This window comes from Gymnodraco acuticeps, unplaced genomic scaffold (assembly GCF_902827175.1).
Source record: "Gymnodraco acuticeps unplaced genomic scaffold, fGymAcu1.1, whole genome shotgun sequence".
NCBI lineage: Eukaryota > Metazoa > Chordata > Actinopteri > Perciformes > Bathydraconidae > Gymnodraco > Gymnodraco acuticeps.
The window spans coordinates 656649-673017 of NW_022992193.1; the positions used below are offsets into that span (position 1 = coordinate 656649).

The 16369-nt window shown below is 41.3% G+C and overlaps 2 protein-coding genes across 8 annotated transcripts; both read right to left on the bottom strand.

Annotated features, from left to right (window-relative positions):
* Window positions 1-449: 449 nt before the first annotated feature.
* ccdc14 (coiled-coil domain containing 14) lies at window positions 450-7328 on the bottom strand. 2 transcript variants are annotated; one of them, XM_034205442.1, is made up of 11 exons: window positions 7186-7328; window positions 6898-6953; window positions 6746-6821; window positions 3722-3794; window positions 3249-3341; window positions 2001-2531; window positions 1795-1924; window positions 1591-1673; window positions 1378-1521; window positions 980-1082; window positions 450-910 (listed from the first exon to the last, which is right to left on the bottom strand). In XM_034205442.1, the coding sequence occupies exons 1-11, from the start codon at window positions 7207-7209 to the stop codon at window positions 517-519; spliced, it is 1707 nt and encodes a 568-aa protein (XP_034061333.1). In that variant the 5' UTR covers window positions 7210-7328; the 3' UTR covers window positions 450-516. The 2 variants fall into 2 exon arrangements, with proteins under 2 accessions (XP_034061333.1, XP_034061334.1); XM_034205443.1 differs by lacking the exon at window positions 3249-3341.
* Window positions 7329-8968: 1640 nt separating this feature from the next.
* ddx4 (DEAD (Asp-Glu-Ala-Asp) box polypeptide 4) lies at window positions 8969-15997 on the bottom strand. Of its 6 annotated transcripts, XM_034205439.1 has the most exons (23): window positions 15042-15619; window positions 14833-14911; window positions 14306-14332; window positions 14163-14208; window positions 13902-13949; window positions 13778-13816; window positions 13292-13342; window positions 13046-13090; window positions 12935-12949; window positions 12774-12824; window positions 12613-12651; window positions 12501-12536; window positions 12369-12413; window positions 12136-12278; window positions 11384-11536; window positions 11156-11310; window positions 10903-11032; window positions 10617-10783; window positions 10390-10535; window positions 10068-10167; window positions 9723-9993; window positions 9435-9530; window positions 8969-9353 (listed from the first exon to the last, which is right to left on the bottom strand). In XM_034205439.1, exons 3-23 carry the CDS (start codon window positions 14321-14323, stop codon window positions 9276-9278), a joined length of 1872 nt encoding a protein of 623 aa, XP_034061330.1. In that variant the 5' UTR covers window positions 14324-14332; window positions 14833-14911; window positions 15042-15619; the 3' UTR covers window positions 8969-9275. The 6 variants fall into 6 exon arrangements, with proteins under 6 accessions (XP_034061330.1, XP_034061326.1, XP_034061328.1 ...); XM_034205435.1 differs by lacking the exons at window positions 14833-14911; window positions 15042-15619 and adding an exon at window positions 15949-15997; XM_034205437.1 differs by lacking the exons at window positions 14833-14911; window positions 15042-15619 and adding an exon at window positions 15682-15833.
* Window positions 15998-16369: the final 372 nt, after the last annotated feature.

The window sequence follows — 16369 nt, forward strand, 5'->3', positions numbered from 1 at the left end:
ATATTTAAAAAAACTCCAACAGCACTGTCTCTGAAAATACTCCACAGAGCAGTTTCATGTGGAACTACTTTTGTTCTACTCACCAACCGTATCACTGCGCTTAAGGAAACTGGCATCTTCCCATGAACATCTCCTGCAGGTGCAGTTTGATAGGAATACAATGTGTCATCTTCAGTAACTAGGTCATTATTTCTGGGAAGAGACTTTGCTGTTTTTTCGACATGTGTTTTTCTGCCGCTTTGAACACCACAAGCCGACATTTCTACGACCAACACTCGGCAACTCACTAACTATCGATAAACCGCACTACTGATTTTAGGGTGAACTGTCCCTTTAAGAAACTTGAAGACAAGAGGTGCTTTAAGAACTCCAGGAACAAACAGCTGCCTGTCCTGTCTCCATAACAAGGAAGGAAATCAAATCCAGGAAACTAATGAAACACGCTTTACTTCAAATCTGAAACATCATTTATTATAAATATTAAAAAATGCACAATAATATAGAGTTAAAAGTTATTTAGAGCCGAGTGTGCATCACCTCGCCCCCCCCCAGGTCCAGCTGAAAGGTCCTCTGCAGGCTGGCGATGCTGGCGTCCAGCGCTGCCAGCCCGTCCCTGAACGCAGCCTCCGCCCTGCTGTCCAAGGTGGAGCCGGACCTGCTGCTCAGATCAGAACACACGGAGCCGTCTGCGTGGGACAGGAGCCCCCACCCCCCCGCCTGGACCTCATGTGGAGAAAGTGATTGGTCGGTCAGGGTGACGTCAGGATGGGATGAAGTGTCTCTCAGCGGGTTGTCCCCTATCTCTGCAGACACAGGCTGACCCAGGGACAGCAGGAAGTGTGTGATGCGTTCAGGGGGGGGCTGCTGTGGGAGGAAACAGGCTTTGGTCGACTCCAGACTCTGAAGAACCCTGAAAAAGACAGAGGAAATTATACCCTCACTCACTCTTTTCACTCACTCTTTTCACACACACACACACCTATTACAGTTTTCTCTCTCTTCCAGTCGTTGCTGGGCGAGTGAAGAGTACACAGTCTTCTCTCGCTCACTGTCCCGCAACCTGCTTCTAGTGGCCTCCAAGTCTAAACACACACAAACATAAAAAAAAAAGTATTGGATTAAATGACATGGTCTTTTTATATTAAATCTCAAGTGAATTATAACTGTCATTGCTTGTAGATCCCCATTATTACATGTGTGTGTCTTCATTTGTCTGCAGCAAGCAGGAGAGATAACAAGTTTTCTACCAGTGGAAAGAGGTGTTTTACTAATGTTGATGTCTCACAGGCCTTAAACAAGACATTCACAACAGGACACAGAACTTCAGAGTGATTTAGGTCTTCTCTCCAGTCCTCAGCTCAGAGCACACGTCTCCACCTGCTGTAAGGAGTGTGTTCTCGTCCTCTTTGTCCCTCAGCTGGCTCTGGGTGTCCCTCAGGTCTTTCCGTACTCCCGTCAGCTCCTCCTGCAGCTCCTGCAGCCGGGACTGAGCGCCGTCCAGCTGCTCCTGCAGAGAACACACTGTGGAGAGGAGCAGGGGTCAACCAGAGGGCAACTCAACACACACAAATACACACACACACACTTTACCTGCAGAGTTATTGAGGGGCTCCATGCTGTGTAACGCTGCCTTCTCCCTCTCCTTCAGCTGCAGGTTCAGAATCCTGACACGCCTGGAACACACAATGTCTTAGTGAAGTTGTTTTATGAGTTATTCTTCATGTTTATTATAAGTGTGATTGTCCATAAAGTCATGTTTATGTTAGGTATTGTGTAATAAAAGACAGTGGGTACCTGCGGAGCTGACAGTTCTGGTTCTGTACTGATGAGAGGTCCACTGCAGTCTGCACGGGACCCCCAACATCCATCAGCTGGGAGGACAGGCTCTGCTCCAGATGACTGAGCAGCCTCTCTGCTGCACTACCTACACTCACACACACACAATAATGAATTACATGTGTCATGACCAGACACTGTCAAACTGTCAGACAGACACACACCTTGTCCTGTGATCAGAGCCTTCAGCTCCTCCAGCAGATTCTGCACCATCTTTCTCTCCCCGACGCGCGTGTCCTCAGTAACCATAGCAACGTGTCCCGTCTCCATCTGCGTGTTTGGCATCACGACGCTGCAGGTGTGTGTTTGTCTGACAGCCGTGTGTGTGTCCGTGTCTCTCACAGGTACACACTCCTCCTCTTCTACATCACAATCTGACAGACAGGATGTGGGCGGAGCTTCAGAAGCAGCCTGACGGTCAGACTGAGGTGGGGGGACGGAGGTCTGGGGCGGGGTGGGGGGCTGAGGTGGGGGGATGGAGCTCTGGGGCGGGGTGGGGGGCTGAGGTGGGGGGATGGAGGTCTGGGGCGGAGGTGGAGGGACGGAGGGCTGAGGCGTGGTAGGCTGAGGTGGGGGGATGGAAGTCTGGGGCTGGGCTGGAGGGGTGGGAGGGCGTAGTTGCAGGGTGGGGGCTTGTTTCTGAGGGGGGCGGAGCTTCTGTGGTAAGATGGCAGCAGCAGCTGGTCCTCTCTGTTCTGGAAGTAGCGATAAAGGGAATATGGAGCAGAATTAGGAATGTCAATCAATCATTGAAATTCATAGACTCACTGCTATCGCTAATGGAGTGTGTGTCAAAGTGGGACAGTCCCTGCTCCGTTCAAGAGCAAGCAATACTTCATATACATCTCTCATCCCTTCATTGAGACTCCTTTGAAGATGTTGCATAATGATCAACTATGAAGCTCACACATGAGGATATTTCATATCTAGGCTCCTGCGGCTGTCTTTATTAGTTATATTACTGTAGCTTTACACAATAATGTATGCATGTAATGCTTCAGCACTTCTAAGAAAGAGTTTTACAAGTGTATTAAGTACAGAGGTAGAAGAAGTACACGGACATTTCATTTAAGTAAAAAATAGAAATATGTGTTGCAAGTAAAAGTCATGCAGAATCCTACTTTAGTCCAAAAGTATTCGTATCAAAATATACTTAAAGTACCAAACGTAAAAGTACTAATTGTGTGTAATGTCCCATTTTGCAATCATATATATGCATTTATTTAATAATTATTATTGATGCATTAATGTGCTTATCACAGCTGGAGCTAGTTTTAATGACTTTATGCACTGCTGCTGGATATCTGAACCTATCATTTTATATTATAGTTTATGTTTTAGTTTATTTATATTGTGTTCTGTGTTCAGCTCACCAGCAGAGGGCGCTGTGCTGCTGAGTCACACACACACACCTGTGTTCCCAATGGTCTTCTTCCTTAGTGAGGTGGAGGGTCTTGATTTAGCTGCTCCCAGCTTTACTCCTTTAGGAAGGCCTGGCAAGGGTTCTACACACACAGACCACACACAAATACAGGAACACACACACACACACACACACACACACACACACACACACACACACACACACACACACACACACACACACACACACACACACACACACACACAACACACACACACACACACACACACAACACACACACACACACACACACACACACACACACACACACACACACACACACACACACACACACACACACACACACACACACACACACTGTACCTCATTATGACAGACAGGTTAGAAGCAGCTAACCAGAGGACAGTTGGTCTCTTGCTTTAAAAATACATGTTGATCAAATAATAAAGTGATAGTTTGAGCATTTCTTGTAACAAAGCATTGTATGAAAACCCTTCTGACCTGCCTTCTCAGCCTGAAGCATGCCCACGAGCAAGGCAGCACAGCGGTCCAGCCCCCGGTGCAGAGTGGTGACCTGAGGGACAGAACACAGCCGTCACTAAACACACTTTAACCACCACCATGGGGAGACCACGTCAGCATCTGTACACTTGCTGCTAGTCTGCTAGCTTTATGCCCGTTATGGCGTTGACCTCATCCAATCACATTACTTTCAGTTGTGTGGTTTGTTTACATTTTACAGTAACGTCACTACTTCTTCTTCTTTGGCACGTTAGAGCCCACTACTATTGCAATACTGCCCCGAGTGGCTGTTATGTAAGGGAAAAGAAAAGAACACCTTCATGGGGGGGCTGCTGTCTTCATGGCGATATAAATCCCTCCGCTTCGCGTCGGGCTCCTGATCAGCCTGTTCTTTTCCCCATAATGACCGCGTCGCTGCACATTATCCCTTACATAATGTTTGTGTTCGTTCGGATGAATTTCTTTGAGCTACGACTTCTTTATCCTCTTCGTAATGCAGACTGAGCTCTGTATAATTATTTATTATGTTTAAGTTTATTCATGGTAATGCTCTGGGATTTGGTCTCCATGGGCTGCTGGTCCTTCTTAAAGGTTGTTTTGTGTTTTTCTGTCTTTTTCTTTTTGTGTTTGAATGTTTTGTATATCTGTTTTACATTAATGGTTGAATCTAGCAATCTTTACAATCATGAATCACATTTATGCGTAACAAGTGACAGGAACATTATTTGCTATTATTTCCAGACTGGATGAATTAAGGGGTATACAAATCATTAATTTGAATATCAGGAGTCTATTGCCCAAAATTGATTTACTTCGGATATGGGTTGTCTACATAAACCTAAAATCATCACACTCTCTGAAACTTGGCTTAATAGTAACATTTCCGATAGTGAACTACAAATCACAAATTATTTACTTTACAGATCTGATAGATGCAGCAGGGGTGGAGGTGTGGCTATTTATGTCTCCTCTGACCTTGTGACTGAGCTAATTGCTACTTCTATAGAGCCTCTACATTTTGAATGCGTTTTGAAAATAAATGCTTAACTATTGGTGGCATCTATAGGCCACCTTCTTCACCTGCAGAGTCTTTTAACCACATCATTTACACTATCAACTCCATTTCCTGCGGAAATGAAATAATCTTGCTTGGTGATTTCAACAAAAATGTATCTGATTGATCTGATAGAGAGAAAAAACTTTTCAGTAGTCTAAATGTTAAACAGCTAATTAATGAGCCAACTCGTATCACTCTTAGAACCCAATCTCTGCTTGACTGGATACTGGTGTCACAACCTGACAGAATCTGTTCAATTAAAAGCTGGTGTCATGTCGGATTGCTTCAGCGATCATTCAATTGTTTATTGCGTATGGAAAATCAATTTAATTAAACTACCTTCAAAACTAGTCAAAATCAGACAATATAAAAAATGGAATGTTGTTTTATTTAGTAATGATGTTGTTGCCCTTAATTGGGACAGATTTCAACTAATACCTTTTGTACAAAATGCTTGGGATTTTCTGCATAAAGAGCTCACTGATGTGAGAACGGTTAAGGTCAAAGGTCAACATCTCCCTTGGATCAATTCTGAACTCATCAGTCTCTTTAGGGAAAGGGATAAAGCATGGTCGATATATCGTCATTCAAGAACTATAGCCGATTGGGAAGTATACAGGCATCTTCGAAATCTGAGTAAAACCAAAACCCGAAATGCTAAATCGAACTATTATAAAGAATCTCTCATATTGGACTTTAAGAATCCCAAGCAATTTTGGACTAAAATTAAATCTATTTTAAATAAATCAGGTAAACATTCTATTAATAAAATAAGAACTGCTGATACAATAATTCATGACCCATTATCCAAATATTTAATCAGCATTTCACTAATGTATGTTCCACACTACTATCTGACTCCTATTTGACGACTGGTATTTCTAATAGTAACTCATACTGCAACAGTTATTTTTCTTTTAAGAAGATTCTACCACACGAAGTTCATAATGCTATCACTGAATTAAAAGTGGATGGCAGTGCAGGACTCGATGGTATAGAAAACAGGTTAATCAAATTAACATCCCATATTCTCATGTACCGACTTGCTGATTTGTTCAACCTGTCTTTGTCCACCTGTGAGTTGCCGACTATTTGGAAATGTGCACGCATCATTCCACTGCATAAAGGTGGTGATTTACTTGATACAAATAATTATAGACCAATCTCTATAATCTGTTCTATTTCCAAAGTTTTGAAGAAAATAATTTATAATCAACTGTCACATTATCTCAATACTTATAATATTTTATCTCCAGTTCAATCTGGTTTCAGGCCTAATCACTCCACAACAACTGCCCTACTTACATTTACGAATGACTGCTGCAGATGATGGTGAACTCACAGGTGCCATTTTTATTGACTTGACAAAAGCCTTTGATTTCATTGATCGATATCTGCTCTTGGATAAACTTCACGGCATTGGCCTTTCTAATAATACAGTGTTATGGTTTAACTCGTACCTTCACAGTAGAAAGCAATGTGTGGTTGTTAATGGAAAACAGTCTGACCTGTTGATCCAACAAAAGGGTGTACCGCAAGGATCAACTCTGGGCCCACTTTTGTTCTCTATTTACATAAATGATTTATCTTCTTGTCTCATTAATTGTTGTACTCACCTTTATGCTGATGACACTGTCATATATACATCCAAATCAGATTTTTCACAAAATCAGATCTCTCTTCAATCAGATTTTAATATCTTACAGGACTGGCTATCACACAATAAACTACTGCTTAACAAAACAAAATCGCATACCATGGTCTTTGGTACCAGGCAGAAAAAGAAAAAAAATTCACATTTGAAATAAATTAATTTATTCCATTATTCTGTATTTGACCACCAGTGGTCCGCGGACCACACTTTGAGAAGCACTGATAGAGTATCCCCATGTTCATCCCAAAGTATCCTCTCATGTATGTAGTACCCATCAAGCCACCCTCCTCACCTGGTCCTCAGAGTCTGTGGAGTACAGGGAATATGCTGGCTCAGCGCGGACTGCTGCTCCTGGGTTTGAGGGAGTGCTAAAAGGAACATACGTGTATATAAGAAATATGGGCAGTGACAATAAAAAAGGTGAATGAAAGCTTGTGTTCTCACCGTCTCCTGGAGAGCTGCACTCTGCCTCCTCCGGTCAGCCTCCCTGACGTCACCACCTGTCAATCACACGCCTGTTTAAACTGGAGGACTGATTCCAGATCTGTCACATGTCAGAGCTACCTGCGTATACCAGCCGCTGACAGCACTTCTGCTTTCAAAAAGAGCTTTTTTTTTTGTTTAGTTTGTGTAGCCATGTTATGTTGTGGTCCACAGAGTAGTTATATGTTGATGAAGCTAAGCTAACAGGTGGCTAGCTTGTGTATTCAGTTTAGATTTATTCGGTCTTACCTTTCCTTTAGCTGTTCCTCTCATGGTGAACTTGCTCCTGCACTCTGCTGCCAAACACAGAAGATACACTTATTATTTCAACTATTCTGTATTGTTTGTTTTTACATGCACGCACAATGTTATGCTCCAACTTCCGGGTGAAGCCCAAGTTTTAAACAGACAACACGCAGCAGCGGACCAATCAGAATCTGAGCAGTGGGCGTTGCTATGGAGATGACGCAGGGCAGAGCCTTAATAATAATAATAATACATTTATTTTGTTAGCGCTTTTACAGGTGATCAAAGACGCTTTACAGATATAGTGAAAAGAAAAGAACAACAATTAAATATATATAGTTAAAGTCAAATAATACAAAAACAATCACACATTAAAAGCCGTCTCTGATGGGTTGTGGGAGTGAGTTCCAGAGGGAGGGGGCAACGACGGAGAAGGCGGTCCCCCCAGGTCCGGTGAATGTTCATTCATTAATCACTTCTATAGGCTTAGCCTCTATCAGTTTATGCTACTTCATACTGCTACTCTACAACATTTTGCTAATATTGTACTTTTTACTCCACTACATTAAATTGACAGCTTTTAGTTATTAGTTACTCTTTAGATTTAGACAACTAATAAAACATAAATCAATTATTGAATAAACGTTGAAATATGTATAGGTTAAGATATCCAGCAGTAGTACATAAACAAATCTAATCCAAATTAGCTCCACCTTTACCATATAATAAAAAAACACCCATCAATCATAAAAGTAACCCAGAAACTCAATATGATTCTAAAATGGGATAATACGCATGAGTACTTTGACTTACTTGGTACTTTAAATATAATTTGATGCCGATACCTTTGTACTTTGAATGCAGGACTTTTACCAAAGCACTTAAAAACTGTACTAGGGCTACTTTAAAAACTCAATACACTACCAATTCAGTCATTTAAAAGTGGCATTAAACATAATTGATATACATGTAGGACTTGACACTGTACCATAGCCTAGCAAACCTGTCAGCAGGAGCTACAACAATACAATCAGTATAAATTGGGAATAAAATCGTGGTTATTGCAATCATCTAAATCTTAAAATGCAATATACAATCTATTTTTGGCCTTTTCCCTGAAGTTGTACACAGAACAAAATGTATACGTTATCTTACTGTTTGCCACACAATGTGATGTTCCACTGCAGCGTCTCAGAGTACATCTCACAGTACCCAACACTCTGGGTTTCTGAAGGGGTGTGTTCTGTTTGAAAAGCTGTTGTTTTTATAATCACTGTCACTGAGATGCTTCATGTTCATATGAACTGAAATGGCCTTGCAAAACTCATGATCTATTATGCATCACTATTCATTAGTTCATTCACTTGCACTGGTCATGTTTATACTTCTTTATTATACTTGGCCATGTTTGTACTTTCTTTGTGCAGCTGTGAGATCTCTGCAGAGCCATGTCTATAATCCTTTGCAAGCTGTGAACCATCATTTAATTTGATCGCATGATATTGGTGATGTTTTTAATGATGTCAGGACTTATGTCCTAAATGTTGTTGTATTGTTTTAAGTGTCGGACCCCAGGAAGAGCAGCTTTTGTCGAGAGCAAAAGCTAATGGGATCCTTAATAAACATGAGCTATTGATCAATTGACATTAGGCAGCTTTGACAATATCATCTATAAAATGGACTTTGGTCTTTCAGATAAGACTATTTAAAAGTATGAAATGATGTTATGAATATCAAGTACTCCAACAAGTGTAGGCTTTGAACAAATAGTACTCCAACAAGTGTAGGCTTTGAACAAATATTATTTATTAGTTCTTGATCGTAGTGATAAACAAAATAAGTAATAACATTGGAATATTAAACCAGACACCTTTTGTTCCTTAACTCGATTAAAATAAAACCAAGTATCCACATTATGCTGTCATGAAGACCCATTAGGTTGTCACATCAAACAGGACCTGGTTTCCCATTAACATCTCTCGTGACTTAACATCGTCTTATCTGAGAAACTTCAAACTAAAATACTACAACATGCTGAACACATGAAAAGAAAAATAACTCGGGTCAAGGTCCAGTGCTTGGCTCAAATGTCTCTATTCCCATTCTTCATCTTCTGCAGCTGGCGCAGCAGCGGCTTGGCTCCTCGCTCCGCTGTCAGCGAATGATCCTCCCTGAGGACACATGAGGACACGGTTGGGACAGAAGGCTAAACTGATAGCAAACGTTCCAAGAGAGAAAAGTAAAGCAGTCACCTTCCTGGAGTCTGTGGAGTTGAAGCCCTTGAAGCCTTCAGATCCGGAGCCGCTGAACGCAGACTCTTCCAGCCAGGAGGGCACTTCCTGCTGGGCCTGTCAATCAAAGACAACCCAAATATCCGTTAGTTGGATTACTATTCGGGTTTCAATTTTGTTATTCTCCCTCCTGTGCTCTTAGTTATTAGTGTGTTAGGGGGAATTATACATTCTTATGCCTGCCTTTAGTAATTCTATACATAAGTTATTCTGCAAAAACACCCTCAGTTAATTCTCAAGTTGTTTTACCTTGGACAGGATGGTAACGAGGAAGCGGGCAAGTTGGCCATCAGCTTCGGGGTCATAGAAAGACAAGGCCCTCCCAGTGTTTCCACAGCGACCGGTTCTACCGATACGGTGGACATACTCGTCAATGTTGTCAGGGAGGTCAAAGTTGACCACATGCTGCACATCTGGAATATCCAGACCCCGGGCAGCTACAGAGGTGGCCACCAGGACTGGCCGTCTGCCGGAGCGAAAGTCTGCCAGAGCCTGCTCTCGCTCCCGCTGCTCACGGTCACTGAGGGGAAACAAATACAATCATATCCACATTCAAACCAGGTGTGGATACAGACATCTGTAACCATCACTTACCCATGAATGCTGGTGGTCAGAACATTCTCTTGGCACAGGTAAGTGGCGATGAAATCAGCTTGTCTCTTGGTCGCCACAAAAACCATGGTGCGTTCAGTTCCTGAAACAAACCATCAACATCCAGACTAAGAAAAGCCTATTCATGGTTCAGTTTGAGAGTGAAGACATTATTCAGTCCTGTTGGAAGCAATACTGCAAACAACCTTTTCAGCAACACAAAGTCCACACCGATTGGAACAACTCTAATAATCATTGGCCTTTCTAATAGAGATTTTCAGAATGTGAGAAAGCAAGAGGCTGTTAAATAGTTCAGAGGCTTTACCAGTGGTTTTGAGAACATCAAGCAGCTTTTCCCTCTTGGAGAACTTGGTGACCTGGACAAGCTTCTGCTCCACATCACTGCAGGCTCCGCCCACCACACCCACAGCCAGGAACAGATAGTCTGTCTTCAGGAAGTCGGCCGCCAACCTAAAAAAAAACACAAACATTTCCATTTTATACAAGCAAAGCTCACTTGTACAATGAAGAGGTGTTTGATCAGGGACAGACCTCTGGATGTCCTCAGGGAAGGTGGCGCTGAACATTAGAGTCTGCCGGTTCTCTTTGGTAGGCATGCCAGGCGAGGCCACTAAGCGACGCATGTCAGGCTCAAAGCCCATATCCAACATCCGGTCAGCCTCATCCATCACCAGGTACCGCAGCTTACTGCAGCCAATCTGTGGAGCACCATTAACATTTAGATACAGTTTAAACGTATAGACAACGATTATATATATACTATACTAGACTGCGCAACTCTGACGTCAACCTCAGAGAAACACATCCGTCAGTTTACCTTTCCTCTTCCAATGACATCCAACAGTCTCCCAGGTGTTCCACACAGCACATTGCACCCCTTCAGAACGTCTCTTATTTGGTGTCCAGTGGCGACTCCACCATAAACCACAACTGGACGCACACATGTCCTACAACAGTCAGAGCACACGAGAAAACAAACTTTAATGTGTGGGTTGCATTTGAAATTGTGCTGGGTGTTACAAGGAGTTTAAGGTTATAATGAATATTAGTCAAAGTTAGTGGAAACGTACCCAAAGGCAAACTTCCTGGCCTCCAGGTAAATCTGATTGATGAGCTCCCTGGTGGGGGCCACAATGATGACCTCGGGCTCCTGCAGCTCACTAAAGGAACTCGCTGCCACGCCATCTGCCATCAGCTGCTGCAGGATAGGCAGGAGGAAAGCAGCCTAGAGAAACAAACATACGTTAAAAGTGTATCGACAAGCTAACTCCAGTCAGGAAGTCATTCTCTTATCTCACCGTTTTACCAGATCCAGTCTGGGCACAGGCCATGAGATCTCTGCCAGCAGAGATGATGGGGATGCCATACTTCTGAACGGGGGTGGGCTTCACATAACCAGTTTTGCTGATATTTTTTCTAAGTGACTCACACAATGCTGCCTCCTCAAAAGTCTGAAGGAAAAAGGTTTCAATCAGTAAAAGATGAAAAACAGAACACACACCAACAGTTCATATTCGTTGCCAACAATAAACTCCATCTAAAAGGTTGCTGGAGTTCCACCCTTCAGATTAAGAAAGGCCAGGGAGCCGGCAGCTCATCCTGAACGTATCATTTGTAAAGTCATTTTGTTTCAAAGTAGAAATAGGAAGCCAGTGGAATGCTGTTGTGGATTATTCAAATTTGTAAACCAAGTGCTTTTTATTTCCGTGTGCCCAGCCGTCAGCTCAGTGACGTCTCACTGTGGACTGAAGTCCTTGTTAGGTCAACAAATAACAATGATCCCTTAAAACCAACAAACACGAGGGAAGACATTTGCATTTTACAAATTGTAATCTTTGCGGCATGTGTAGACATGCACAATTATAAAACATGTTACTAACATCGTTATCCATCAAATGTAGATTAATACCAAGTACAAAATCAAGTTGATATGTTAAATGTCTATTCATCACCACTTACCAAAGTGTCTTTAATTGCTCAATGCAAACCAGTTACTACAAATAGAGCAGCGTTTGTTTTTCAACTAATTCATTATTTAGCACTTAGTCACCATGATAGCCGGCGGGGGGTTACTTCCACTGACATCCACTGTGATGTCATCATACTTCGCAAAGTTGATGCCTTTCTCATAGTGGGCGAAAATGGATGCTTCATCTTCGGGGAGTGCTTCAGGAACATACGTGATCCTTGGTCCTGTAATGCAAAATACAATTATTTGTGGTTCAGAAAACAAACAACCTTTATCATAATGCAGAACACTTTAATATCAGGTCATTTACTTACTTTCTTCTTCGCCGCCATCTTTCTTTTCTGGATCTTTAGAATCGCCTGTGTTAGATTAAGATGTCAGTCACATCACGGACATTTTCAATTCCCAACTAAATTGGTTAAAATCATCAAAACACTTATTACTACCTCGAGCAAAGGAATCCTCATCTCTCCCTTGGTAGCCTGAAAACAAACGAGACATGCTGGACATTTCTCCAGAAAGACAGAGCTTTAGGATGTGAACCGTTTGCTTTATTACCTCCTCCTGAGCCTCCTCCTCTGGGTCCATCGTCTCCACCTTTAACACAACCATTAACCGTAAATCACACTTCAAATTAATATTACATAATAACTTATAGTTAGAAAACTAACTACAAGCTAAATATCCTTTTTCCACATTATGACTAAATCCATAAGTACCTTGTCGGAAACCTCCTCTGCCGCCTCTTCCTCGGCTTCCGCCCCCGAACCCTGTTCAGAGCGTATAATATTCAAATCAGATTCACATTAAGAAGATAAAACAATTACTCTTCTGGGATAATGTATAACTTGACGGGGCTAAAAAAGAAGAAAAAACGTACCTCCACCTTCCTCTCCTGTACAATAAGAGAATTAACACATTTATTTTGGTTAGATTCATTCGGAGAAACAAGATTAAGCAGAATTACAACTAAACCTATATAAATAATTACCATTTGATTCACTGCGATCCGCCCTGTCAAACCCTCTTCCACCGCCTGAAAGGATAAACATACCATCGGGACACAAAATATTTTAGACACGCATCAAAGGCATTCAATCGTAATAGAAATCTGTCAACTGACAAACTGCTAAAACAATCAATCCTATGTTTCTTGTAGAATAAATGCTACAACTCCTCAAGACCCCTTGTGAACTACAGCTCATGCACTGACTGTTTGGTTCAATTCACATCTCACCTCTTCCTCCTCTGCCTCTAAATCCAATCCCGTCTTCTGAATTTCCACCACCTGCAAATAACAAATTGGAGGATGAGTGGCATCAAGGACTGAGCCACTGCTATCTCAACACAATACTTGCTTACCATTCCCAGTCTCTACAAAAACAAAGGTCAAAGCACCAAATGAGTTAGCCTGCTTAAACAATGCCTATGGAATTAAACTTCCTCCACTCTGAGTCTTTTTCTTGTTTATAATAAAAGGTCCAACTGTAAACAGTTAAGATGACTTAATGCAGTCTTGCACACCTTTTTTTGGTAGTCTGCTTAATCTTATGATCACTTTAATTTATTGAATTCATCTTTTGTCTGTAAAATGTCTCCCATCACAAGTTATTGAGTAAAAATGTGATAGTAACCAATTTATAGGTCAACGTATGCCAGATATTCAGTTACTCAACTTCTAACCATTTCAGTACCCTTTAAATAATATGACATGAACGCAAACCTGAGAACGAGCTTTGGAATCCTCCTCTGCCTCCACCACCTGTGAAGAATTAGAAAAACACTTATTTATATCATTTATATCCTCTAGGGAAGATATAGTTATGGTTCATCCTGTCAACACTTACCCCTTCCATATTTCCCCCTGTCAGAGTTCCAGGAGTCACGTTGTGTGCCTAAAGGTGTTAATGTCCAATAATACATCATCTTAACGTAAATACATATCAAATTCCTCCAAATGCCTGCACTCTTATTTTTCATATAGAACAGCCAAATTGAATTCTTAAGGACAGGCCAGTCCATTGTACACGTTATAGAGTGGCTGTACATGCACTCATAATGGCAAATAATGATCACTAAATAATTTGCAGAATTTACAGTAGACATACCTTCACTTGATTGGCTGGTTACTGTAGTAGTATTACTAGTAGTTCCCTGTAAAGATAATAAACTCCCATCAGGTGCTGGCCCGACTCAGCTTGACATAATAAGTGACTCGTTTTGTTTGCACTTCAACAGTACACTAGCTTACCTCATTCCACTCATCCATTTTGTTCGCCTTAAAGAAAATCATACCATAAGGTCAACATTCAGATCTCACAACAGGTTAACATTACAAATATTCAGAGAAGGAAAAGTATTTAGATCAATTTCTTAAGTCAAAATATTGCACTGTAAAAATACTCTGTTAAATGTAAAAGTATTTCATTTAAAAAAGGTACTGAAGCAAAGGTATACAAGTATGACCAGGAAAATGTACTTAAGTATAAGGAGCAAAAGTTCACATTGCAGAAAGAAAAGAAACTTTAAAATGAATTGGAAATGCAGCATATATTTTTCGTTTATTTTCCGTACAAAAAAATACTTGTATTAGGGGTTCTTAATTATAATGTAGGATACTTTAATGTAAGAGTTCATACATTTGTGTGAAAATCAGGATTAATAAAATAACTAAAAGTTTAAAATAAATGTTGTTAAAAGTACAATTTATCCCTTTCAATAGTTGAATAAAAGTATTAAGTGGTACAGTATATAAATACTTAATTAAAGTAAAAGTACCTGAAATGTGTACAGTACTTGAGTAAATACTTAGTTACTTTCTATCACCGATGTTGGTTTAACTTGGTTGTGAATGTATCTGAAGGACAGGGCCGAACAAATAATTAAAAAACACAAATGTAAAAATGCATATAGTAAAACGAAGAATTAACATTTAATTCAATTTCTTATTAAATCATCAATTTAAAATGTGTTTTGTTAACACTTACTGTCGTATGAACCGTTGGCGACCTCGTGGCTTTAGCAAAACAGCTGTTAAGCTAACTTGATACGACCAAATATAAATTGCGTAAAAACGAACAAACCTGAGGAAGCATATCACATCCTTACTTTATCTATTCAGTTGAGCTGAAATTCGTCCACGAAACCCATTTAGGACAGGCTTTATCAAGTTTAGCTGCTTGTTTAAAAAAAAAAGCATTGCTAACACGTGTGCGGCTATCATCATGTGCAGCACCAATGCTAATCTTGAAGAGCAGGACGACTCATTAATGCCTCGACGTCAACGCACTCCAACGAAAGACCAAATTACCATTGAAATGTTTTTTAATTATATGGTTTGGTAAGAACGTGTAGTCCAATTAGAATGTGATGGCCATGTTCGAAAATCACGCCGAATAGCAGCAGCAAGGTGTGGCGCCACACCTTAGCTAAGCTAGCGCCACACCTTAGCTAAGCTAGCGCCACACCTTAGCTAGCTACAACTAGCTAATTGTAGCTAGCGTCACACCGTGCTGCTGCTAACTCCGCACTAAATACGAAGTAAAATACAATTTTGTGAAATTCTGTTTTTCTAAAACTGTTTAAGGGCTGGTTAGGGAAATACATTGGTAAATATAATGACCATACCTGTATGAATGCTTCTCAAGTGGAATATTGTAGCTTTCTTCCTCGTGGCGTGGCTCAGCTCGGTCAGGACACGTATGCTCTCGTTGTGTGACGGTGAAAGAGACTGAGTGTCGCGCGCAAAGTGTGCGGATATGCACACAGTGCAGAGATCTGAGGTTGCCAGTTCCGCTTATGTCCTGCAAAACTGCAATTTGTTGTTTGTTGTGGAAATAATTATCATAAGACGCCAATTTGTAACATACAGGACAAACCTTGATGTCTGTTTACCTTCTTTAAGGACACAGGCGGCTTAGCCAATAATGTTATTGTTCCCATTCTGTGACCGGTCAATACTGGGATACAGATGGTCTGTGTTGTGGGTACACTGGGACACTTCCTTCTCTGTATTTGTGGACTCCAAGGTAAAATCTTCGAGGTCATAAGTGTCCGAGGCAAGTAGCTCTGTGTTCCCACACTGTTTAGGCTATCTCCTCAAAATATGTTGTTTACTCTCTGCGAAACCAGTTAGATGGGCTGGCAAGAGAGAGGCTCTCCAGAATTGACGTGGCAACTCTACCGTGAAGTCAGAACCTCTGACTCTTGGACTTGTGATGTGAATCCTCCGGCCGTTAACTCCAAATAAACCATCATGTGTTTGACATCAAAGCTACTGCTCTTCCCGTGTCTCCTTCCTGAGTCGGTGACTCCC

Bases quoted from the DNA above. Each gene is read 5' to 3' on its own strand.
- ddx4 (XM_034205435.1), bottom strand. From the start codon at position 15,996: ATGGGAACAATAACATTATTGGCTAAGCCGCCTGTGTCCTTAAAGAAG. The intron at 14,333-15,948 runs GTAAACAGACAT...ATTTTCTTTAAG, and splicing joins CGCCTGTGTCCTTAAAGAAG to GCGAACAAAATGGATGAGTG. The intron at 12,652-12,773 runs GTACTTATGGAT...GTTGTGTTAAAG, and splicing joins CAGAGGAGGTTTCCGACAAG to GTGGAGACGATGGACCCAGA.
- ccdc14 (XM_034205442.1), bottom strand. From the start codon at position 7,209: ATGAGAGGAACAGCTAAAGGAAAG. The intron at 3,795-6,745 runs GTGAGGAGGGTG...TCTGTCCCTCAG, and splicing joins CCACAGACTCTGAGGACCAG to GTCACCACTCTGCACCGGGG. The intron at 1,083-1,377 runs GTGGAGACGTGT...GTGTGTGTTTAG, and splicing joins GAACACACTCCTTACAGCAG to ACTTGGAGGCCACTAGAAGC.